The 24,641-nt window shown below is 39.0% G+C and overlaps 2 protein-coding genes across 3 annotated transcripts; one reads left to right on the top strand and one right to left on the bottom strand.

Moving 5' to 3' along the window:
- The first annotated feature begins 80 nt into the window (after positions 1-80).
- On the top strand, positions 81-9,164 carry cdc7 (cell division cycle 7 homolog (S. cerevisiae)). Of its 2 annotated transcripts, none has more exons than XM_057858236.1 (12): positions 81-280; positions 419-500; positions 789-875; positions 957-1,092; positions 1,176-1,269; positions 4,309-4,451; positions 4,556-4,619; positions 5,472-5,570; positions 5,733-5,887; positions 6,395-6,477; positions 7,757-7,906; positions 7,977-9,164. In XM_057858236.1, the coding sequence occupies exons 2-12, from the start codon at positions 419-421 to the stop codon at positions 8,303-8,305; spliced, it is 1,422 nt and encodes a 473-aa protein (XP_057714219.1). In that variant the 5' UTR covers positions 81-280; the 3' UTR covers positions 8,306-9,164. The 2 variants fall into 2 exon arrangements, with proteins under 2 accessions (XP_057714219.1, XP_057714218.1); XM_057858235.1 differs by having other exon boundaries at positions 4,556-4,847; positions 7,977-9,148.
- A 49-nt stretch (positions 9,165-9,213) lies between these two features.
- On the bottom strand, positions 9,214-24,402 carry glmna (glomulin, FKBP associated protein a). The gene is made up of 19 exons (XM_057858233.1): positions 24,319-24,402; positions 24,028-24,090; positions 23,724-23,849; positions 23,545-23,658; positions 20,126-20,234; positions 19,756-20,047; positions 19,593-19,692; positions 14,391-14,572; positions 14,252-14,305; positions 11,665-11,695; positions 11,490-11,579; positions 11,360-11,401; positions 10,473-10,546; positions 10,323-10,407; positions 10,148-10,257; positions 9,991-10,054; positions 9,653-9,788; positions 9,480-9,550; positions 9,214-9,412 (listed from the first exon to the last, which is right to left on the bottom strand). The coding sequence occupies exons 2-19, from the start codon at positions 24,064-24,066 to the stop codon at positions 9,329-9,331; spliced, it is 1,803 nt and encodes a 600-aa protein (XP_057714216.1). The 5' UTR covers positions 24,067-24,090; positions 24,319-24,402; the 3' UTR covers positions 9,214-9,328.
- Between the last annotated feature and the right edge of the window lie 239 nt (positions 24,403-24,641).

Raw genomic sequence — 24,641 nt, 5'->3', positions numbered from 1 at the left:
TTTAATTTTTTAACTAATATTTCAGTTTGATACCAGACTTTAAACGCGTTTTCTATGGTAATTTGTACGTATCGCGAGAACTCAGTTCTATGACGTCATTTACGCGGGTTGTTGGTGGGGAAAAAGCGCGGTAGCAGAAGTGAAACTATTAATTCAGACGAATTGTGATTGATTTGAACAATTAACTAACGTTTCTTAGGTAGATTAATCCCTGCGGATTTTGGAAAGTGTTTAATACGCATACTTTATATGCAGCCACACTTTACGTCAAACACTTGAGGTAAGTTTCATTTTGTTTTGTTCGGAACCTTCGCAGGCTTACACTAATAAAGTTGCTTTCGTTAGTTTACAATGTAAAATAAGCGCAGTTGAGAGTGCGGAATGAATGGTCGTGTTCCCCTTTTAAATGTACTTTTAGATGGATTCTTGTGTCGCCTGCACTGATGAAATGTTTGGAGTAGACGGCATTGTCAAGTCTGGAAACAAGAAAAAAATGTCAAGTGAGTTGAAATGTGGAGATATAATGCATTGGTTTCAAATGTTGATGATGAAAAAAGTCGTCATCCAGTTTTACGGGAAATGAATAAAGTATACTGGTCCTAAATACTATTAAATAAATAATAATATGGCACCGATATTTTATTTTTAATTGACTGCCATTGACGGCAATAGATAGATAGTGCTGTTACTTCCTATGAAAGACGATTAGATGTCTATAGCTGTCAATGTCAAATGTCAAAATGTCATATTTTGCTCACAATAACACGATGTTTCCTATTTTCCACCAGGGGACATGGAGTCGGACATAGAATCCCTCTACAAAGCTGTTCCTCAGCTTGCCAAGACTTTTCGTATCATAGAAAAAATTGGACAAGGTACACTATTTGTTGAGAATTAATGACCCGTCAAAGAATCGATGTTCTTTGTATCAATATAATTTTTATTTGGTGCTTCAGGAACATTCAGCTCAGTCTACCTTGGTGAGGCTCGGATGCAGGATGGTAGCAGAGGCTTGTTTGCGCTCAAACATCTCATTCCTACCAGTCATCCCACTCGCATTGCTGCTGAGCTCCAGTGTCTCACAATTGCTGGGTTAGTTGATTAGTATTTTGAGATTATAATCATTTTTTTTGTTGTAATTTTGCATGACACGCCTTGGCTCTTCATTTTTGCAGGGGCAGGGAGAATGTAATGGGTGTGGAGTATTGCTTCAGAAAGGAGGATCACGCCGTGATTGTCATGCCTTATATGGAACATCAAGCAATAGTGGTAAGACAAATCTATAAATTATACTTTTAAAAAAAAAAATTTTTAAAGAAAGTGCACTTTGTTTTTACTGAAGATGCAATGTTTCCCATCATTTTTTTAATAAATAAAAATTTGAAAATATGACTAGTATGTGCTATTATAAGTAAAGATGTCCCGATCAATTGGGACGGATCGGGTCCGATCACGTCATTTTCAAAGTATCGGAATCGGCAAATAAATATTGGACATGCCTTTTTTAAATATATTCTTTTTTTAATTAAATTGTTTTCTAATTGTATTAACGTTACAGACAAAATGTCTTACACTCATCCAGAGTTTTTAGTTTTGGCTTAAAGTAGGGTTATCAAATTTATCGCGTTAACGGCCGTAATTAATTTTTTAAAATTAATCACGTTAAAGTATTTAACGCAATCAACGCATGCGCTGCACGACCCACTCACGCAATGTCGCGTTCAATCTATAATGGGGCCGTTTTACCTATATATATATATATATATATATATATATATATATATATATATATATATATTGGCTTAAAGTAGGGTTATCAAATTTATCGCGTTAACGGCCGTAATTAATTTTTTAAAATTAATCACGTTAAAGTATTTAACGCAATCAACGCATGCGCTGCACGACCCACTCGCGCAATGTCGCGTTCAATCTATAATGGGGCCGTTTTACCTATATATATATATATATATATATATATATATATATATATATAGCTAAAAGGCAGCGTACAATAAGTAGAGTGAATTTTGGCAGCCTTTAGTGCCTTTTTTTTTAATAGGCTAAAGCTTTACAATCCCTCTCTCAACAATTAGAAATATCGTGGGAGGCAATGTGGGGAGGAAAGGTAGTAGTTGATCTTTTTCTTAACACCCTATATTTTTTCCCAACGCAGAGAAGATATATCAATTGGTGCCACTTTGCACAGTCATGGTTGCACTTCCCATCATGCATTTGGGCACAACAGTTAAATGGCTACAGTATCATTTACTGAAAGCTCAACAAATACACTAGATGGCAATATTTAGTCACAATATACAAAGTCACATTTAACCTTTAAGAATTACAAGTCTTTCTATCCGTGGATCCCTCTCACAGAAAGAATGTTAATAATGTAAATTTCATCTTGAGGATTTACTGTCATAATAAACAAATACAGTACTTATGTACTGTATGTTGAATGTATATATTCGTCAGAGTTTTATTCATTTTTTTCTTAATGCATTGCCAAAATGTATATGATTGGGAAAAATTATCGGGAATGATTGGAATTGAATCGGTAGCAAAAAAAAAAAAAAAGCAATCGGATCGGGAAATATCGGGATCGGCAGATACTCAAACTAAAAAGATCGGGATCGGATCGGGAGCAAAAGAACATGATCGGAACAACCCTAATTATAAGTCATGTTTTAATTCTTTCAGTGCCATTGTCAGTGATTTACATCCAATCATGTGGCTCTTTTTATCCTTCTGCTGTGAATTTAAATGAGTTTGCCACTAGTAGACGTTTAATCTATTTGCAATCGGAGGGCTGACAGTGAGTGAACTAATGAATAAAGTCTCACCTCAGAAACTTTCACGATGATTCATACATTCATTTTCCATGCCGCTTTTCCTCATGAGGGTCGCGGAGGTGCTGGAGCCTATCCCAGCAAACTACGGGCAAAAGGCAGGGTACACCTTGAACTGGTTGCCAGCCAGTCGCAAGGCACAGTGAGACATACAACCATTCATGCACACACTCATACCTACGGACAATTTAGAGTGTTCAATCAGCCTCCCATGCATTTTTTTGAGATGTGGGAGGAAACCGGAGTTCCCGGAGGAAACCCACACAGGCACGGGGAGAACATGCAAGCTCCGCACAGAAAGGCCGGAGCCGGAACCCTTAATCTCAGAACTGTGAGGCGGATGTGCTAACCTCTCAGCCACCGTGCCGCCCTTTCACTATAAATTTCAACGAATTTGTTACAAGCAGACATCCAATCCATATGAAGTAAGCGGGTAGGAGTGAATGCTCATGTTTCAGTGACATCTACTGAGACAGGCGTCCATTTTCTGCCAACTCTCCCCCTCAAATGGGTCGGACGGTTAATCGCCGTTAGCCAATGTGCTAACAATACAGTCTTATAAAAAGGCACCGTCTTAAAAAAAATTTATTAAACAAAAAATGAAATACTTCATTACAATGGCAGAAAGATGGGGCAGGTTTGTTCACATATTAATCATATGATCTCGCCAATGTGCTTTTAACTGTTTTAACTAGAGATGCACGATAATGTCGTTCACCGATAATTATCGGCCGATAATGGCAATTATGACGTCACACAGATAATCTAGATAAAACGAAATTCAACCGATAATGCAATCCGATAATTATATACTTGATTTAGCCTCCAAATGTGCGCAATCAACAGTTTTGTCCAATTCTGTTAGTTTGAAGGAGGTGTTTTTGCAGTGTAGTAATGTGATATATGTTAGGAATGGCTTACTTTTAAAGGCATTTTTGTGCAACTTGAGTGTTTACTCTCTAAGTAATTGTTGCCAAAAGCTTACCATTACACAATGTCATTGCCATTGTTTAGATGTTGGAATTTACTACTTGTTCACAGTTGATGTGGAAAAAAATAGCACTTAATTACATTTTTGTACAGTAACATTTGATCTTTGTATACTTTAAAATTTTACATACATATTTGAATAGAATTATCGGCGGTTATCGAGTGGAAGGGGCAGGAAATTATCGGTTATCGATATCGGTTGAAAAATGTATTATCGTGCATCACTAGTTTTAACCTGGCAGGGAACAGAGAAGCTGGTGACCTGCCAAGCTTACAAAGCTCTGGGGGAAACCCTGAGAAAACATTGAATTAATCAGAAATATGTTATTTAAAGAGACACATCTATAAAACAAACTGCCATCAGATTTATCATGTGAAACCAAATGATTATAAGCACAACAACAAAACATTAAGCAACGTATTGATTTCTGTTTTCTAACACTGATGTGGTTGAAATCTATCAAACAAGGACATCATTGGCACATTGAGCTTTGAAGAGGTTCGGCTGTACATCTACCATCTGTTGAAGGCCCTCAGACACATTCATCAGTTTGGTATAATCCATCGAGACATCAAACCGAACAACTTTCTCTACAATAGGAAGGCCAAGAAGTGAGTAGTAACCGTGCAGACAGCTTTAAATGGACTGGAAATTATTATTTTTCAATGCCATTGTCAACGATAAACGATTTTATGTCTATATGTCGTATGTGTAGGTTTGCCCTGGTGGATTTTGGCTTGGCTCAGGGAACGGCGGACACTCAAATCGAGCTGCTCAAGGTGGTCAGGCAGAAGTTGTCGCAACCAAAACCCGGAGGCTCCAAAGAAAGACGAGCACAACATAGACCCCCCTCTGCCAACACTGCCCCCACCTCACTACATCCACCGCATTCTACGGCTCATCCACATTCCTCCAACTCTTTTTCTTCCTCAGCAACTCGGAAAGTGCTGATTAAAAAATCACATTCTCTCACGAACACAGTGGGGGCCTCCACTTCTCACGCAAAGGTGTCTGCACTGTCATGGTCACTTTTTTTCTTGGTGATTGGGGACTGTTCAGAATCACTCCCTACAATCTATATCAGGGGTGTCAAACTCATCAGTGTAGTTATGTTTTTCTTTGAGTTTGGAGGGCCATTATGTCGGCCACTTATATAAATATTTGACTCATTGATGGCGGTACAAGTTGAATCCATTTTGATTTGATCGAAGGATCGCTGCCAACCCATCCCAGTCAAAATAGAGTAGGACATCTAGCGCCATCAATGTGAATTTATACGACCAACGGACAAGTAAACGATTATAAAATGAAACCTTTTCCTTTTTATTTATATATTAAATATATTCCTCCAATTCTTTATGTATATTTGTTAAATGTAAATTCAGGCATCAAGGGCTTACTAAAAAAAAGACAAATTACATTCAGAGGTATAACTTTCTGTAAGCACTCTTAAAAATCCTTTAATGTTCTGTCTGCGAATTCACCATCTAGCAGCTAGCTCATTAACTACAAACCCTTCTATAGTGAGTGGGGAATGAGTGACACTATATCCAGACTGAGTTTGTTTATGTCCTGGTTTCTGTACCAATCTTTTTTTATGTACTTGACTCATGAAGGTTTGTTGTTTCTAGGATTTAGTGGGTTTAAGCAAAGCACCAAGGCCTGTGTTTAGCGAGAGGAACCTGAACAGCTGTTCTTTAATCACCACCAAACAAGAAACTAAAACACAAGTAAGTTTGTTGCCAAGAAGGTGCACATTTTAAAGAATCATTAATGTTAACTGGATAATGATATATTTCATTACGGTGTCTTGATTATAATTTTTGAGGACCAGATTGCTCAGTCCTACCAAAAAGGAAGTCGTAATGTATTAAATGTTTTCTCTTGTTCAGCTCGTGAGAACTGGAGAGCTTTCAAGTCGAAGGTTTCCTCCAGCCAGAAGAGGACTAGCAACTGTCCGCAATCAGAAATCTCAGCGAGGTGTCCACCACTCTCTTACCTGCAACTGCTTCCAAACGGACCAAGTCTGCAACGTGTGCTTGTCTAGGTAAAGTCTTGATATTTGCCGTCTCAGGTTCTCCTGCTATTGTCTTATACCACGGGTGTCAAACTCATCTTTGACAGGGGCCAAGTTGTAGTTTGTTTTCTTCAGAAGACCATTATGTCCACCAACTAGGGCTACCGTGATGAATCGTATAATTGACAACATCGTTCATCAGATTGTGAAAATCTTTTTTGTTTTTTTCCCCAGTATCTTGATTGCAAATATTCTTATTTTTGCTTTTTAACTTTTGGAATCTGTTTGCAATATTTGTTAAAACAGTGAACAGTCTTTTTTTATTATTATTATTCATCACTGCCTTGACAGAGATGGACATCAAATCGGGTTAAACTGAGATGCCTGGCATTGAGTAATGATGTTTCACTGCCATTGATGGCAGCAGATGTCCTGTTCAATTCGATTAGCACTACAGAAATTTGATTTACAGTTTATTTTAGCTAGAAACATGAAATTGACTCTTGATTTACCTTATACTGTCTAATTTCTCCAAAGGAAGCAGCAGTCTGCTCCAAGAGCGGGAACTCCTGGTTTCCGTGCACCTGAAGTCCTCATTAAGTGTCCGAACCAAGGGACAGGTAGGTGGCTTTAAAGAGCAGATGAAGAGTTTGTCGGACTTTTGGTATAATTTAAAGAATTTATACTTTGGACGAGGTCGTCAAAACGACTGCCATTTCTGATGCATAACTGTAAAAAGAATGCACTTTTTTTTTTTTTAAGCACTCCGACAACACTGCCTTCCTAAATTCGAAAGTGCGACGTCATTTACAGAGGGCAACAGAAGATGTTGCTGACTTAACCAGCGATAGTGATATTTCCAGCGAAAGTACCCATTTAGGATCGGTTTTTCGTGATGTTAGCGATTATGAGGGCTCCCAGGAAAGATTACCGTATCTTCAATTAATCCTTACATGTTTGAATTTGAGGCGTCCGATGACGACGATTGACTTGGCGCAGTAGGTGATGTTGATGACGGCGATAGGCGGCTCGAAACTTCACGAAATGAAGAGTGTTAAGCCTATGTCTAGCATAATGATTCATCTCAACCTTTCTTTCCCCAGTCATTCTGTGATATAATTATCAGTAATTGCAAAAACAGATCATATAGCTCTAGTAATAAATTGATCAAATTCACATGAATAGAGGACCAGCTGTCAGCTGTCCTATTTACTAATGAAAGGCCAGCAACAACAACAACTAAAAAAAGTTCGCACTTCAACGAACAGGCAATAGGATTTGACCTCCTATATCAACAGAATTGCATCAAATTTTAGAATTGAAAAAGCCAGTAAGGGTCTACTTATGTCTGAAAAACCCAAAGTTGTATTCTCCTAGGCTTCCAAAGCTTTCGTAGCTGAAAAGTTGAAAACACAGAAGCGATCGAGGAGGGGATAAGTTCTCCCGCTTGACTCTCACAAAAGATGTCCAAATCCTAGCAGAAGGTTTTTTAGGCAACTGATAGTTTCAAACCTTTGTGTGAGCAATTTATCGCTACACAGAGATGGCATGATGAATCTCGCAAGTAAAACCCAGAAAATCTTTGCTATATACGGCGAGGATAGAGTAGTGCTATACTACTGTATTGGGAGAGCTGGCGAGGTTTTTATATAAAAAAACGTCATTAGGTAGCAGCCGGCAACGAGGGGCGGCCTGCTTTGCTAAGGTGTTACTATGGCAGTAACTCAAAAACTATGCGGTCAATTCAAATTTTTTGGGGGAGGGTAATATAAGTTTTGACACAGCGAATGATGCATTCAATATAATTTAACAGTAAAACGCTCAAAAATTAAACTCTTCATCTGTCCTCTAACTCTTTGCCTAACAGCGATAGACAAATGCATTTGTTTCTGCACTCAGCTATCGACGTGTGGTCAGCCGGAGTCATCTTCCTCTCCCTGCTGAGTGGACGTTACCCGTTTTTCAAAGCCAGCGACGACATGGTGGCCCTCACTCAGATTATGACCATCCGAGGCTCCAGAGAAACTGCACGAGCTGCTAAGGCATTCGGTGCGTATCAAAATAACTGTTGCAACTTAAAGTGGCTTCAACCACCACCTTCGTCATCCATCTTGTCCAGGCAAGGCGGTGCTGTGCAGTCGGGAGCTTCCCAGGTTGGATCTCAGGGTTCTTTGCGAGACACTAAGAGGTCGGAGACCAGTTGAAGAAGTCTGTAAATCTCTAGATGATTGCCGCAAAAAGCGAGCGGTTGAGACACCACTGCTTTCAAAAAGCAAGGCGAAATTCCAAAAAGTCTCACAGAGCGAAACTTTGGTCAATGATGAACAGGGGTGGGACACTGTGCCTGAAGAGGCCTATGACCTACTGGACCACTTATTGGATCTCAACCCAATGACTAGAATTACAGCAGCAAAGGCTCTGGAGCACCCACTCTTTACAGACTTTTGATTGTCAGGTTATATGGATTTTTATCAGTAAAGGTAGTATTTCGGATTTAGGCTTTATGAACAAATGGGGTGAGTAGAGGGTGACCAATTCTAATCCACCTCAGTGAACATGTTTTTCGTTTTACTATTTTTCGATAAATTTCATAAAATGTTATTTTAAATGGTGAGAATAAAGGAATGAAATATTAAATAATAAATCTGAGGTACCCTCCCATATTTATCACATAAAATGACTGAATTTTTGTAAACTCCTTCAATGGTGCTGTAAATGGTAAACCATGAGTTAACTGGATAATTTGTTAATAAAAAATTACAGTGAAACTGGCCTCCGTGACCCTCATGAGAATAAGCAGCACGGGAGATAAATGAATAAAACTGGACTTGTTAGTCATTAGTTTTCTTTCAAGATACACAATTTACTGTTGACCATTTAAAATGAGCATGCATTTTTACATACCATAATTTTATGACTATAAGACTCACCCACCAACTGTGACAAGAAGCCCGAATTTGTTTATATACCTACCGTATAAAATGTACTGTTCGTAAATGTCCATATTGTATTTTGTAATGTTCACACCAAAAGACATGCAGCTCATTAACCTGTAAAAAATCAAGATGCACTGGACTATAATTAGTGTTCATTGTGGGGAAAATATTAATGCCTTGTCAGAAACCTAAGTTTAAAAAAAAAAAAACTTTCTGTGAATGTTAAAAATCAAAGACTGAATGCTCAAACGTTTACCCGCTCCTGCCTAATGAAGAATCTTAACACCAAATAGTTTTCTAAATGTATATTATCAATTGCTAAGATGCTTGTCCTAATTAATTTGTATCATATAATTGGGAGGGCAGTCTGGCATATATTGTCCTGTGTGCATAATGATGTGACATACTGAAAACACCAAGTTAGATACAAATATTTATTAGCAGACTTGCGTTAAAATAAAAAAACAACAGCACAATGACAGATCCCCAATTTTTGCAATTTTAATCAGTAGGAGGTGATGTTAAAGTCTAATCTTCAGTCCCTCCCCTCTGTGAGCTCCTCTATTCGTACTAGTACACTTTCCATCATGTCAAAGGTGTGCAAAGCTGAATGGAGGGCCTGGTGGGGGAAAAAATATACAGTACTCTTCAAAGTACTATTAAAGTAATACAAAACAGCCTCTCACCTGAATCTGAGACTCTGATGTCATGTTTGGTAGCTTCTCGTCACCGACGGACACAGAAATCACAGATGTTTCTGGAGAGGACGATATAATAATTGTAATATAAGTTTGTTTTTTTTAATGATTGTAATATTTGAGTAGTTACTTGGTTTAAAACATATTTGCGTTGGCCTGACCTTTGACATTTCTCTTGTTCTGATCCATAGTGGTGCTCAATTCTCTTTCATAGTGAGCTCTTGACATGTTAATTCCAACACGAAGGGGCTTCATGAACACATCTTCAATTTTATAGAGCTCTGTCCAGATGCCGGTCTGCGACATTAATGGATAATACCAGACATGCATCTAAAAACTGGTAGGTGTATTTTGACATTTAAGTCAGTCCTTCTCAAAATGTGGTCAGAGTACCACCAGTGTTATGCACACGCTCTAGTGGTGCACAATAAGATCACTGAATTAATGTTGAAGTATTAACGTGATATGATTTCCATGATGATGTAAAACTAAAACTCACCTTATTCTCAGTCACTTTGTCCCTTATGACGAGGTAGCGCAGTAGGTTGAGAGCCTCCATGACTCTGTTAGAAAATTGCAACAATCGTCAAATAACCGATAACTATTCTGATAGTAGAGTTTCCATTGTCTTTTTGGATTTTTTCCCCCATCTTCACCTGTCAAGATACTGTAGGAGGTCAGTCTCTGGGCCATCTGGAAGGGTGAAGACCATTCGCAACAGAGGAAGCAGGTGAACACCATCGAACCAGATGTTACCGTTGCCAGGCTTCATACAAGCAAAGAAGAAATAATAAGGAACACCAATTAAAGTGCCATTTCAAGTCCACTCACCTGTAAGGCCTTATCAATTTGACCCCTGATGTTTTTGATAATGTAACCTTCTAAGCCAGAGTGATTACTCGTTCTCAGCATGAATCTGAAAAGATGTAATTTCAACTCATTGACAGCAATAGACATCCAGTCTAATTTGTGGGAACCTACCTGAAGAAATCGTACTTGGCCTTAAGACTGAATTTCTCAATGCTCAGCTGAAACACTTTCAAACCTTTGCATCTCTGCGATTGAAGAGAATGAGATTCATGTTATTTCAGGAGCCATATCCTTAGATAAGACATTCAATGTACTGTATTTTATTTGGTGAGGCTGCCACGATTGATCGATCGTCCAGTTAACTATTTCAGGGTTTCTTCCAGTTCACATATGGACCATCAGATGTCACCATTCAATCTTCTCACCGGATGTGATTAACCTTTTCATGTAGAGATGGATTTTTTTCTTAAATGTTTTAATTACTTATATAGGGCAGTGGTCTCAAATCTGCAGCCCGTGGGACAATATTTTGCGGCCTCCATTTGACATCCAATTGTAGTATTAGTGTAGCTCCCACATATTTTACAATGGGTTTGAGCTCTACAGGCCTCCATTTAATGTAGAAAATTAATTCCAAACTCCAAAAATTAGGATAGAAAAGGCCAATTTTAACTTTTTCACACGAGGCCATACAGCTCGATAATCCATCCAGTATACATTAAAAAAATATACAGTATATACATGGGGAAACCCATGTTTCGAGGTTTCCTAAGTGTCGATTTAACAAACCTTGGCCCTAACAACCCAGCACAAGTAGCATGCCAGGCAAGGCCGGGCCATACTGCTACTTTTAAATAAAATAAATAAATTATTCATATAGTAAAACTAGAGATGTCCCCATCTGATGGCGCCATTTTTCAGATGATAGGAATTTGAATCAGTTTGTGTACATTTTTGTAGCACTTGTTCAGCCTGTCGGAGTGGGGACAAGAAAAGCCTGCCCGGCAAATGGAGAACTGGGGAAACCCTGAAAATCCTCGCTCGGTATAGGAACTTACCAAGTCCTGTCTTGGACATATGGTCATAACCTTAGTTAAGTTCTGCATACAAACAGACAAACAATCATTGGGATATAATGCAGTGAAGGAATATAACTACATTAGAAAAAGGGCCGTTATTAAAGCATACCTGAGGAACAGTGAGGAATGTTTTAATTTCTAGTAATTCTGAAGGCAGACTGTTGTCCTCAACCCGCAAAAGAATCTTTTCATAAAGCTCCTGTGACACAGAAAAAAGTATTTTTTGTAATATACATTCATATAAACACCTATTTAAAAAAAAAAAAGAACTAAAAATGACCCACCAGTCCTTTCTGAATCCTGAATTCTTCACTTCTGAAAATAAAATGTGAAGTGATAATGAGGACAAAGGCCCATAATAATGGCTACATGCTTTTACTGTAAATCAGGAAAAAGGATATACTATGGGGCACCGTTTGTAAAGCAGCACATGCTAAAAATTACAACATTTTCTCACATTTAGCGCCACGCGGTGTTAAAATATGGTGTGAAATTTTTACAGTCACCTTTTTTTTGCACATTTACAACATTATTTACCAACTTAAATATTTATTTTTAAAATAAGTTTTGGATTTGAATGTTTAAATCCAGAACTAAATATTTATTTGAATCGTAAATACAAATCTTAAATTTATATTCTAAATATTCATTTTAAATTTATATCCAAAATCTATATCTTCAATCCAAATTTTATATTTATATCATAAATGTAAATGTTATATGTAAATACTATATTTACAGTGGGGAGAACAAATATTTGATACACTGCCGATTTTGCTGGTTTTCCCACTTGCAAGCCATGTAGAGGTCTGTAATTTGTATCATAAGTTCTCTTCAACCCTGAGGGACGGAATCTAATATAAAAATCCAGAAAATCACATTGTATAATTTTTAAATAATAAATTTGTATTTAACCGCATGAAATAAGTATTTGATACATTACCAACTAGTAAATATTTCGGCTCTTAGTTCTTTTTTAAGAACCCCTCCTGTTCTCCACTCATTACCGGAAGTAACTGCACCTGTTTGAACTTGTTACCTGTAAAAAAGACACCTGTTCACATGCTCAAACAAACAAACTCCAACCTCTCCACAATGGCCAAGACCAAAGAGCTGTGTAAGGACATCAGGGATAAAATAATAGACCTGCACAAGGCTGGGATGGGCTACAGGAAAACAAGCAAGCAGCTTGGTGAGAAGGTAAGAACTGTTAGAGCGATTATTAGAATATGGAAGAAGTTCAAGTTGACGGTCAATCTGCCTCGTTCTGGGGCTCCATGCAAGATCTCACCTCGTGGGGCATCACTGATCATGAGGAAGGCGAGGGATCAGCCCAGAACTACACGGCAGGACCTGGTCAATGACCTGAAGAGAGCTGGAACCACAGTGTCGAAGAAAACCATCGGAAACACATTACGCCGTCATGGATTAAAATCCTACAGCGCACGCAAGGTCCCGCTGCTGAAGCTTGTGCATGTCCAGACACGTCTGAAGTTTGCCACTGACCATCTGGATGATCCAGAGGAGCAATGGGAGAAGGTCATGTGGTCGGATGAGACCAAAACTGAACTTTTTGGTCTAAACTCGGCTCGTCATGTTTGGAGGAAAAAGAAGGATGAGTACAACCCCAAGAACACCATCCCAACCGTGAAACATGGAGGAGGAAACATCATTTTTTGGGGCTGCTTCTCTGCCAAGGGTACAGGACGACTGCATCGTATTGAGGGGAGGATGGATGGGGCTATGTATCGCCAGATCTTGGCTGACAACCTTCCTTCAGTGAGAGCCCTGAAGATGGGTCGTGGCTGGGTCTTCCAGCATGACAACGACCCAAAGCACACAGCCAAGGCAACTAAAGAGTGGCTCCGTAAGAGGCATCTTAAGATCCTGGAGTGGCCTAGCCAGTCACCAGATAGAAAATCTATGGAGGGAGCTGAAAGTTTGTGTTGCCCGGCAGCAGCCCCGAAACCTGAAGGCTCTGGAGAAGATCTGTATGGAGGAGTGGGCCAAAATCCCTGCTGCAGTGTGTGCAAACCTTGTGAAGGACTACAGGAAACGTTTGGTATCTGTAATAGCAAACAAAGGTTTCTGTACCAAATATTAAGTTCGAGTTTTGTGATGTATCAAATACTTATTTCATGCAATTAAATGCAAATTTATTATTTAAAAATCATACAACGTGATTTTGTGTTTTTTTGTATTAGATTCCGTCCTTCACACTTAAAGAGAACTTATGAATCAAATTACAGACTTCTACATGCTTTGCAAGTGGGAAAACCTGCAAAATCGGCAATTTATCAAATACTTGTTCTCCCCACTGTAAATCTTAAATCTGGAAACAGTTGAAACTAAATATTAAGCGTAATATGCAAATTCACGACTGGGGACCGGAAGTAAGAAAATAAAAGCTGGAGGAGCTCAGACTTGAATGAATAACAAAAAAAATGAATGAAATGAAATGAAAAATGAATAACACCTACTTTAAGATATATATTTCGGATATAAATTTAATAAATTTATTTAGGATATAAATTTAATATTTATTTTTATGATTTAAATAAATATTTAGTTCTGGATTTAAAAATTCAAGTCCAAAACTTATTATTTAAAAATAAATATTTAAGTTGCTAAATAATGTTGTAAATGTACCAAAAAAAAAACAAAAAAAAAGGGGGACTAAAAATTTCACACCCTATTTTAACACCGCGTGGCGCTAAATGTGAGAAAATGTTGTCGTAATATTTAACATGTGCTGCATTACAAACGGCGCCCCATAATATACAACCCAGGAGTTTTTGTTATCAGGCTAATGAAGTTAACATTCTAGCAATCTAACAGTCTAACACTGTTTAAGGAGTGGAATGCATTCACCTGGACAGCAGGAGGCTCACATGCTCCATATTACACCGAAGACAGAACACAGGACTGCAAGCGTGAGAACATTTGATTAGACTTCAGAGAGTTGATCAAAGCTTCCTTTCATCTGGTGTCGATCTTACAGTCGTCTTACTTGAAGACATAGGGAAAAGTGTCAGCTGCCAGGTGGTGAACGAACACCAGGTGAGCCAGGCTGGCGAGGGACTCTTTGGGATAGCGCACTTCCTCCTCTAAAAAACCCGTGGCTACTTTTCTCTTAAACAGGGGCTGATAAACGAGACCTGGCGTAGACTCTCCGATAGCGTTGAGGTTTTTCTAAAGTACACCACAGAGGTACAATCAGCGGCAAAGCCCATCCATGTTTTGAGAACGTCTTCAACAGCTACTCATTGAAAAATGTAATAAAACAGTTGGATTGGAGTTCCATCCACCAATATGGGGGACCATTAGTGGCAAGTGCTATGAGTCGAATGTGTTAATATATAGGTATTTAAGTATTTATGTAAATACTTGTATATTTAACCTACAGTGGGGCAAATAAGTATTTAGTCAACCACTAATTGTGCAAGTTCTCCCACTTTAAAATATTAGAGAGGCATGTAATTGTCAACATGGGTAAACCTCAATCATGAGAGACAGAATGTGGAGAAGAAAAAAAACAGAAAATCACATTGTTTGATTTTTTAAAAAAATATTTGCAAATCATGGTGGAAATAAGTATTTGGTCAATACCAAAAGTTCATCACAATACTTTGTTATGTACCCTTTGTTGGCAAAAACGGAGGCCAAACGTTTTCTGTAACTCTTCACAAGCTTTTCACACACTGTTGCTGGTATTTTGGCCCATTCCTCCATGCAGATCTCCTCTAGAGCAGTGATGTTTTGGGGCTGTCGTTGGGCAACACGGACTTTCAACTCCCTCCTCTCCCCGTGGCGTCAAAATTATAACAAGAACGGTGAGCAAAAATCCCAGAACCATACTGGGGTACCTAGTGAATGACCTACAGAGAGCTGGGACATAAACAAAGGCTACTATCAGTAACACAAGGCGCCGCCAGGGACTCAAATCCTGCACTGCCAGACGTGTCCCCCTGCTGAAGAAAGTACACGTCCAGGCCCATCTGCGGTTCGCTAGAGAGCATTTGGATGATGCAGAAGAGGACTGGGAGAATGTGTTATGGTCAGATGAAACCAAAATAGAACTTTTTGGTAGAAACACAGGTTCTCGTGTTTGGAGGAAAAAGAATACTGAATTGCACCATACCCACTGTGAAGCATGGGGGTGGAAACATCATGCTTTGGGGCTGTTTTCTGCAAAGGGACCAGGACAATTGATCTGTGTAAAGGAAAGAATGAATGGGGCCATGTATCGAGAGATTTTGAGTGAAAATCTCCTTCCATCAGCAAGGGCATTGAACATGAGACGTGGCTGGGTCTTTCAGCATGACAATGATCCCAAACACACAGCCAGGGCAACAAAGGAGTGGCTTCATAAGAAGCGTTTCAAGGTCCTGGAGTGGCCAAGCCAGTCTCCAGATCTCAACCCCATAGAAAATCTTTGGAGGGAGTTGAAAGTCTGTGTTGCCCAACAACAGCCCCAATACATCACTGCTCTAGAGGAGATCTGCATGGAGGAATGGGCCAAAATACCAGCAACAGTGTGTAAAAAGCTTGTGAAGAGTTACAGAAAACGTTTGGCCTCTGCTATTGCCAACAAAGGGTACATAACAAAGTATTGAGATGAACTTTTGGTATTGACCAAATACAGTGCCTTGCAAAAGTATTCGGCCCCCTTGAATCTTGCAACCTTTCGCCACATTTCAGGCTTCAAACATAAAGATATGAAATTCAATTTTTTTGTCAAGAATCAACAACAAGTGGGACACAATCGTGAAGTGGAACAACATTTATTGGATAATTTAAACTTTTTTAACAAATAAAAAACTGAAAAGTGGGGCGTGCAATATTATTCGGCCCCTTTACTTTCAGTGCAGCAAACTCACTCCAGAAGTTCAGTGAGGATCTCTGAATGATCCAATGTTGTCCTAAATGACCGATGATGATAAATAGAATCCACCTGTGTGTAATCAAGTCTCTGTATAAATGCACCTGCTCTGTGATAGTCTCAGGGTTCTGTTTAAAGTGCAGAGAGCATTATGAAAACCAAGGAACACACCAGGCAGGTCCGAGATACTGTTGTGGAGAAGTTTAAAGCCGGATTTGGATACAAAAAGATTTCCCAAGCTTTAAACATCTCAAGGAGCACTGTGCAAGCCATCATATTGAAATGGAAGGAGCATCAGACCTCTGCAAATCTACCAAGACCCAGCCGTTCTTCCAAACTTTCTTCTCAAACAAGGAGAAAACTGATCAGAGATGCAGCCAAGAGGCCCATGATCACTCTGGATGAACTGCAGAGATCTACAGCTGAGGTGGGAGAGTCTGTCCATAGGACAACAATCAGTCGTACACTGCACAAATCTGGCCTTTATGGAAGAGTGGCAAGAAGAAATCCATTTCTCAAAGACATCCATAAAAAGTCTCGTTTAAAGTTTGCCACAAGCCACCTGGGAGACACACCAAACATGTGGAAGAAGGTCCTCTGGTCAGATGAAACCAAAATTGAACTTTTGGCCACAATGCAAAACGATATGTTTGGCGTAAAAGCAACACAGCTCATCACCCTGAACACACCATCCCCACTGTCAAACATGGTGGTGGCAGCATCATGTTTGGGCCTGCTTTATTTCAGCAGGGACAGGGAAGATGGTTAAAATTGACGGGAAGATGGATGCAGCCAAATACAGGAACATTCTGAAAGAAAACCTGTTGGTATCTGCACAAGACCTGAGACTGGGACGGAGATTTATCTTCCAGCAGGACAATGTTCCAAAACATAAAGCCAAATCTACAATGGAATGGTTCAAAAATAAACGTATCCAGGTGTTAGAATGGCCAAGTCAAAGTCCAGACCTGAATCCAATCGAGAATCTGTGGAAAGAGCTGAAGACTGCTGTTCACAAACACTCTCCATCCAACCTCACTGAGCTCAAGCTGTTTTGCAAGGAAGAATGGGCAAGAATGTCAGTCTCTCGATGTGCAAAACTGATAGAAACATACCCCAAGTGACTTGCAGCTGTAATTGGAGCAAAAGGTGGCGCTACAAAGTATTAACGCAAGGGGGCCGAATAATATTGCACGCCCCACTTTTCAGTTTTCTATTTGTTAAAAAAGTTTAAATTATCCAATAAATTTTGTTCCACTTCACGATTGCGTCCCACTTGTTGTTGATTCTTGACAAAAAATTAAAATTTTATATCTTTATGTTTGAAGCCTGAAATGTGGTGAAAGGTTGCAAGGTTCAAGGGGGCCAAATACTTTTGCAAGGCACTCTACTTATTTTCCACCATGATTTGTAAATAAATTCTTTAAAAATCAAACAATGTGATTTTCTGGTTTTTTTTTCACATTCTGTCTCTCATGGTTGAGGTTTACCCATGTTGACAATTACAGGCCTCTGTAATATTTTCAAGTGGAAGAACTTGCACAATTAGGGTTTGACTAAATACTTATTTCCCCCACTGTATTTAAACATTTCAATCTTTATATTTTAAAATTTGTGTTTACCGTCATGGATAAAATTATTGGCACCCCTGGAATTTTTCCAGAAAATACAGCATTTCTCACAATAACTCACTAATGCAATTACAAATGTTTTCAGCATGAATGTGTTTATTTCTTGGATGTGCATTGGAAAACACGAAAAGCTAAAGAGAAAAGCCAAAATGTACACAATTTTACAAAGAATGCCAAAAAAAAATGCGCTGGACAAAATTGTTGGCACCCTCAACTCAATATTTGGTTGTGCATCCTTTTGAGGAAATAACGGAAAGCAATTGCTTCCTATAACAATCGACAACTTCGTGCGACTCTCAGATGGAATTTTGGACCACTCTTCTTTTGCAAACTGTTCCAGATCTCTCTGATTTAAAGGGTGCCTTCTAGCAACAGCAATTTTGAGATCTCTCCATATAGTATTCAGTATGATTTAGAACCGGACTCATCGAGAGCCACCTCAGAATTCTCTAGCGCTTTGTCTCCAACCATTTCTTGGTGCTATTTGAGGTATGTTTTGGGTCATTGTCCTGTTGGAACACCCACGACCTCTGACACAGACCCAGTTTTTGACACTAAACCCTACATTCCGACCCAAAACATTATGATAGTCTTCATATTTCATGACTCCTTGCACACTGTCAAGGCACCCAGTGGCAAAGGCAGCAAAACAACCCCAAAACATTATTGGACCTCCACCATGTTCTATTATAGGCACTGTGATCTTTTCTTTGTAGAACTCATTCTTTTTTGTGGCAGTGCCAGAAAAAAAGAATGAGGCCTACAAAGAAAAGAACAACATGAACACCCAAAGAAAACAATGATGTTTTGGGGTAGTTTTGCTGCCGAGCTGCCTTGACAGTGTGCAAGGAGTCATGAAATATGGAGACTATCAAAATGTTTTGGGTCGCAATGTCGGATGTAGTGTCAGAAAACCTGGTCTGAGTCAGAGGTCATGGGTGATCTAACAGGACAATGAACCAAAAAATACCTAAAATGGCAACAAGGTTATAGGAAGTGATTGCTTTCCGTTATTTTATTCTAAAGGATGCACAACCAAATATTGAGTTGGGGGTGCCAACAATTTTGTCCAGCCCATATTTGCATTCTGTGCAAAAGTGTGTACATTTTGGCTTTTCTCTGCAGCTTTTTTTGTGTTTTTCCCAATGTACATCCAAGAAATAAACACATTCATACGGAAAACATTTGTAATTGCATAAATTGCTGTGAGAAATGCTAAATTTCAGGGGTGCAAATAATTTCGTCTTTGACTGTATATGAAGTTTTTATTTCATTTTACAGATATTTTTTTCATACTGTGCAAGGGAACATAAGTGCCACGATTAGATTATATATAAAAGTGGACATTTAAAAAAAAAAAAAGAAAAATAAATATGAATGTTGAGATAAAAGTTGAACTATAAATATTGAAATAAGTAAATTTTGAATTAAAAAAAAATAGTGATATAAATTGTAGAAAAAAATATTCAAAATTAAATGTTTAAATAAAAATTGAAACATTGGAATAAATAAAAATTGAAATAAATCTCTGAAAATCAGAATAAAACTTTAAATGAATTAAATCGAAATTTAAAACAGCGATATATGTCCAATCCATTTAAATTAGGAGTCCACCAAATTCAAATGGATTGGATGTTTATCAGTTAAATTATAGTTCTAGTGAATTGGATTTCTTAAACTACAGTGGAGGTCGTCGTACCAAAATTTCTGTGGCAAAATCCCTCAGCGGTGACGAAGCCAGAGTGTCCTGATCTTTGAGTTGCACCTCCAGAAGAGGACGACTCAAAGAACTCATACAGCTGCAGTCCAGAAACATCATTAAATCAGGTTGCATAAGATGAAACCTCCAAATCATCACTTACAACTTAAGCAGTTCTGTCCTCAACTCTTCTTGATCCTGTATTACCCCTTTAATGTCCGACGTTTTGCAGTTTTCACTCTGCTTACAATTGTCGCTACCAGGTTCCAGTTTAGCTTCTTGGACAAATGGCTTGACAAAAGTAGTCAGGTCAGCGCAGCAGCGACCGAGCAGAATAATGTCGTCTTCCTCCTCCTCCTCGGAGTGAGGGATGGGCAGTTTGGCCACTTGCTCCAAGGCGGAGGACAAGGCCATGCCCAAAGAGGATGCCTTACGGCTTCCCAGACGCAGCAGCACTGCGAGAAATTAATCATTTTGAAAATTAACTTGGCATTCTTTTGTTGTTGTTTTTTTAATATCAACCTATTTGTCACCTTTTTGCAAAGGGTTCAACAGCAGATGGAGGCTTTCTGCTATGATGACTGGTTCTTCTTGCTCCAACTGTTCCAATAGGCCAATGAGCAATTCTTTAGGCCTGCACGTCTAAAATGGAACAAATAACTAGGGGTGTGACAAAATATTGAAATGGTGATATATCGTGATACTTTGGCTAGGTTCATACTACAGGTCTTAATGCACAAATCCGATTTTTTGCAATATCTGTTTTTTTGGCGTGCCCGTTCAGACTGCCTTTGTCCATTGAGACCGTTCAAGTATCACGCATGCGCACTAATTCGCAGTCCGAGATGCGCTCAGCAAAGAGACCCGCATGCGCAGAAGCATCAAAACAAATTACACATGCTAGCTGTACGTCCTTCCAGAATGATCATATTTTGATTTCCAAAAAGAGGACACAAATAACAGACATTAATAATCCCCGTATAGTCTTATATTCAAAGTTTATATGGACTGATAGAACGCATACACGAGCCTTGACGTGTGTGCGTGAAATGACGTGGGTGCGTCAGTTTGCCCTGACTCGGCCATGTGTGCAATAATGAAAAATTGTTTATTCGGCGCACAAAATGAAAATCGAAAATTGTAAGGCTTATTCTTTTAATTTATTTTTTCATGACCATGGTCAAGCCCGCTTCAAGCTTAAAAGCAGAGTTCAAGCTAGACGCTAATGCCTACATGGCTGCCGTCCTCTGTGCCTCTTGCTCTTTGCTGACGTCATTGCTGCATGAATTCCAATTTGGGAGTCTTGACAGTTCAGACCGCCAGTCACGTTCTGAAAAAATGTTTCCCAGATCGGATTTGAACCACATACGAAAGTGACTCGGATTGGATTTGAAATGGTCCACTTTATACGACTTGTCCCGTTCAGACCGTCAAGTTAATGCCTGACTCGAGTCGGAAAAACCCGAAAAAATCGGATTCGTGCATTAAGACCTGTAGTATGAACCTAGCCTTTGTATCCCAAAAGGTTATCGATATGCCCCTGTCAAGAATCGAGATATCGTTTTATAAAGGTGTCAGTGTTTTCTAAAAAGAACTATCAAGTTTCTACCAAAGTCTTCCACCATAATAGTGTCTCAGTTAACTCTAAGGCTGCCAGTGACGGTGCTCGACGCCCAATCCATTAAGGCTGGGAACGTTCGTTCATTCAAAACCAGAGCATTCAATCATTCGGTCCGATTTTCGGGGCATTTACAGTGCCTTGCAAAAGTATTCGGCCCCCTTGAACCTTGCAACCTTTCGCCACATTTCAGGCTTCAAACATAAGATATAAAATTTTAATTTTTTGTCAAGAATCAACAACAAGTGGGACACAATCGTGAAGTGGAACAAAATTTATTGGATAATTTAAACTTTTTTAACATATAAAAAACTGAAAAGTGGGGCGTACAATATTATTCGGCCCCCTTGCGTTAATACTTTGTAGCGCCACCTTTTGCTCCAATTACAGCTGCAAGTCGCTTGGGGTATGTTTCTATCAGTTTTGCACATCGAGAGACTGACATTCTTGCCCATTCTTCCTTGCAAAACAGCTTGAGCTCAGTGAGGTTGGATGGAGAGTTTGTGAACAGCAGTCTTCAGCTCTTTCCACAGATTCTCGATTGGATTCAGGTCTGGACTTTGACTTGGCCATTCTAACACCTGGATACGTTTATTTTTTAACCATTCCATTGTAGATTTGGCTTTATGTTTTGGATCATTGTCCTGTTGGAAGATAAATCTCCGTCCCAGTCTCAGGTCTTGTGCAGATACCAACAGGTTTTCTTCCAGAATGTTCCTGTATTTGGCTGCATCCATCTTCCCGTCAATTTTAACCATCTTCCCTGTCCCTGCTGAAGAAAAGCAGGCCCAAACCATGATGCTGCCACCACCATGTTTGACAGTGGGGATGGTGTGTTCAGGGTGATGAGCTGTGTTGCTTTTACGCCAAACATATCATTTTGCATTGTGGCCAAAAAGTTCAATTTTGGTTTCATCTGACCAGAGCACCTTCTTCCACATGTTTGGTGTGTCTCCCAGGTGGCTTGTGGCAAACTTTAAACGAGTCTTTTTATGGATATCTTTGAGAAATGGCTTTCTTCTTGCCACTCTTCCATAAAGGCCAGATTTGTGCAGTGTAGGACTGATTGTTGTCCTATGGACAGACTCTCCCACCTCAGCTGTAGATCTCTGCAGTTCATCCAGAGTGATCATGGGCCTCTTGGCCGCATCTCTGATCAGTTTTCTCCTTGTTTGAGAAGAAAGTTTGGAAGGACGGCCGGGTCTTGGTAGATTTGCAGTGGTCTGATGCTCCTTCCATTTCAATATGATGGCTTGCACAGTGCTCTGAGATGTTTAAAGCTTGGGAAATCTTTTTGTATCCAAATCCGGCTTTAAACTTCTCCACAACAGTATCTCGGACCTGCCCGGTGTGTTCCTTGGTTTTCATAATGCTCTCTGCACTTTAAACAGAACCCTGAGACTATCACAGAGCAGGTGCATTTATACGGAGACTTGATTACACACAGGTGGATTCTATTTATCATCATCGGTCATTTAGGACAACATTGGATCATTCAGAGATCCTCACTGAACTTCTGGAGTGAGTTTGCTGCACTGAAAGTAAAGGGGCCGAATAATATTGCACGCCGCACTTTTCAGTTTTTTATTTGTTAAAAAAGTTTAAATTATCCAATAAATGTTGTTCCACTTCACGATTGTGTCCCACTTGTTGTTGATTCTTGACAAAAAAATTAAATTTCATATCTTTATGTTTGAAGCCTGATATGTGGCGAAAGGTTGCAAGATTCAAGGGGGGCCGAATACTTTTGCAAGGCACTGTACTTGTCACTTGCTGTTCATTTTAAGGCATTTACAGGTCATTTCCTGTTGAGTTTGAGTAGCTGCCTATTCATTTGGGTGATTCCCAGGTCACGTCCTGTTCCGTAACTCAAAAGAAACAAGAGTGACCCATAAAATACCCCCCAAATCAATAGGAAGTAACTGAAAATCAACAGGTAAATAACCTTAAATGGCCCAAAATGACCTCATTGCCTGGCATTGGCTGCCACTGACGGCCATAGATGTTCAATCCGTTTGAAGTGGGAGGGATGGCAGCAAATGTTCATTCGCTGCCACCCTCCCAGTTCAAATGGATTGAACGTCTATTAGTGATAAACTCATTCCAATTCAAAGCAGAAGCTTGTTTTTCTGTGTATTAGTTCTTTGTAGAATATCCTAGAATGATTTCCTGACCAATGTATCGATAATCATTGTATCGCCATATCATCAGATCTTCGCTATCGTGAGCTTTCTATCACAAATTGTATTGTATCATGAGGTACCAAGAGGTTCCCACTCCTACAAATAACATTAATTAATCAACAACAGAAAGTGTCTTATAATATATAATAACCTCAAGCAGGTGATTGAAAATGGCCAGACAGTGAGGAAGGTTCTTGTCTTCCTTCTTCATTAGAACCTGAACCAGAGGATGAAGCAAGTTCCACCCCATAAATCTCACCGTGTCCTACAAAAGAATGGATTTGTGTCAATGAATATTGCATATTGTAGCACTTGTGAACATTTATGTACCTGATTTTTTTCGTCCAGGACAATACTCAGCACTTGAGCACTGTTTCCCTCCTCGATGCATGACCGACCAGCAGTCATAAAAATGTCGTGATCGTCTGTACTGTAACTGTCAACTGGGAGGGCTTGCTGGATGAGAAAGAAAATGATTTAAAAATAAAAACATCCACGTTTAAAAATTATCCACAAAAATGATCCCCTGATCCCAACACCTCAAACCTTTGCCTGTGAAGCCCTTTTAGACTTTGACATTTTATATATGTATGGTTGTAGTAGTTGGAGTTGTTCCCCCCAGGTTTATACTTACACATCTCTGGACCACATCACTGAACTGATCCAAAGCCATTCTGTTTGACTTCAGACGAAAATCCTAAAATAAAACATCATATGCATTCAAATTATATTATTAGCCTAACACAACTAAATAGGTAACTGTAAAGAGACTGGTCAAGGCTAGCTTAAACAGTGTAGGCACTAGACACACAAAAGTATGACCGTAACTTAATTAAAAAAAAAAAAATACTTCATTGTGTTAGTAATTATGTAGTTTTAATGTTACGAATAAATGAAAAATCTTTATCTTCACGGTGCAACTTACCCACGCCGGGTTGAGAAGAACATAGATATCATATATAAGGCTAAATGTTAAAAGGTGCAGTCAGCGGCGTAATAACTAGCTACCATCTTGCGTCGGGCTGAGTTTATTATTTTGCTCCGCCTCCACTAAACTTGACGAATTTACAAACTGTTGTATTTATAACATGCCATATGATTTTGTCTGTTTGTAGAGGGAAAATATTTTCATTTTGTAGTCTACAGTTAATTTACAGCATGTCTGACGTGAATGTTGAAACCAAACTATTTGAAAACCCGTTCATAATGGAATATTTTTTTCTTTTCTTTTTTTTAAATTTTAAATTA

This window comes from Corythoichthys intestinalis, chromosome 14 (assembly GCF_030265065.1).
Source record: "Corythoichthys intestinalis isolate RoL2023-P3 chromosome 14, ASM3026506v1, whole genome shotgun sequence".
Classification (NCBI taxonomy): Eukaryota; Metazoa; Chordata; class Actinopteri; order Syngnathiformes; family Syngnathidae; genus Corythoichthys; species Corythoichthys intestinalis.
Note: the sequence above shows the minus strand (reverse complement) of the source record. Positions and strands in the feature narration are given on the sequence as shown.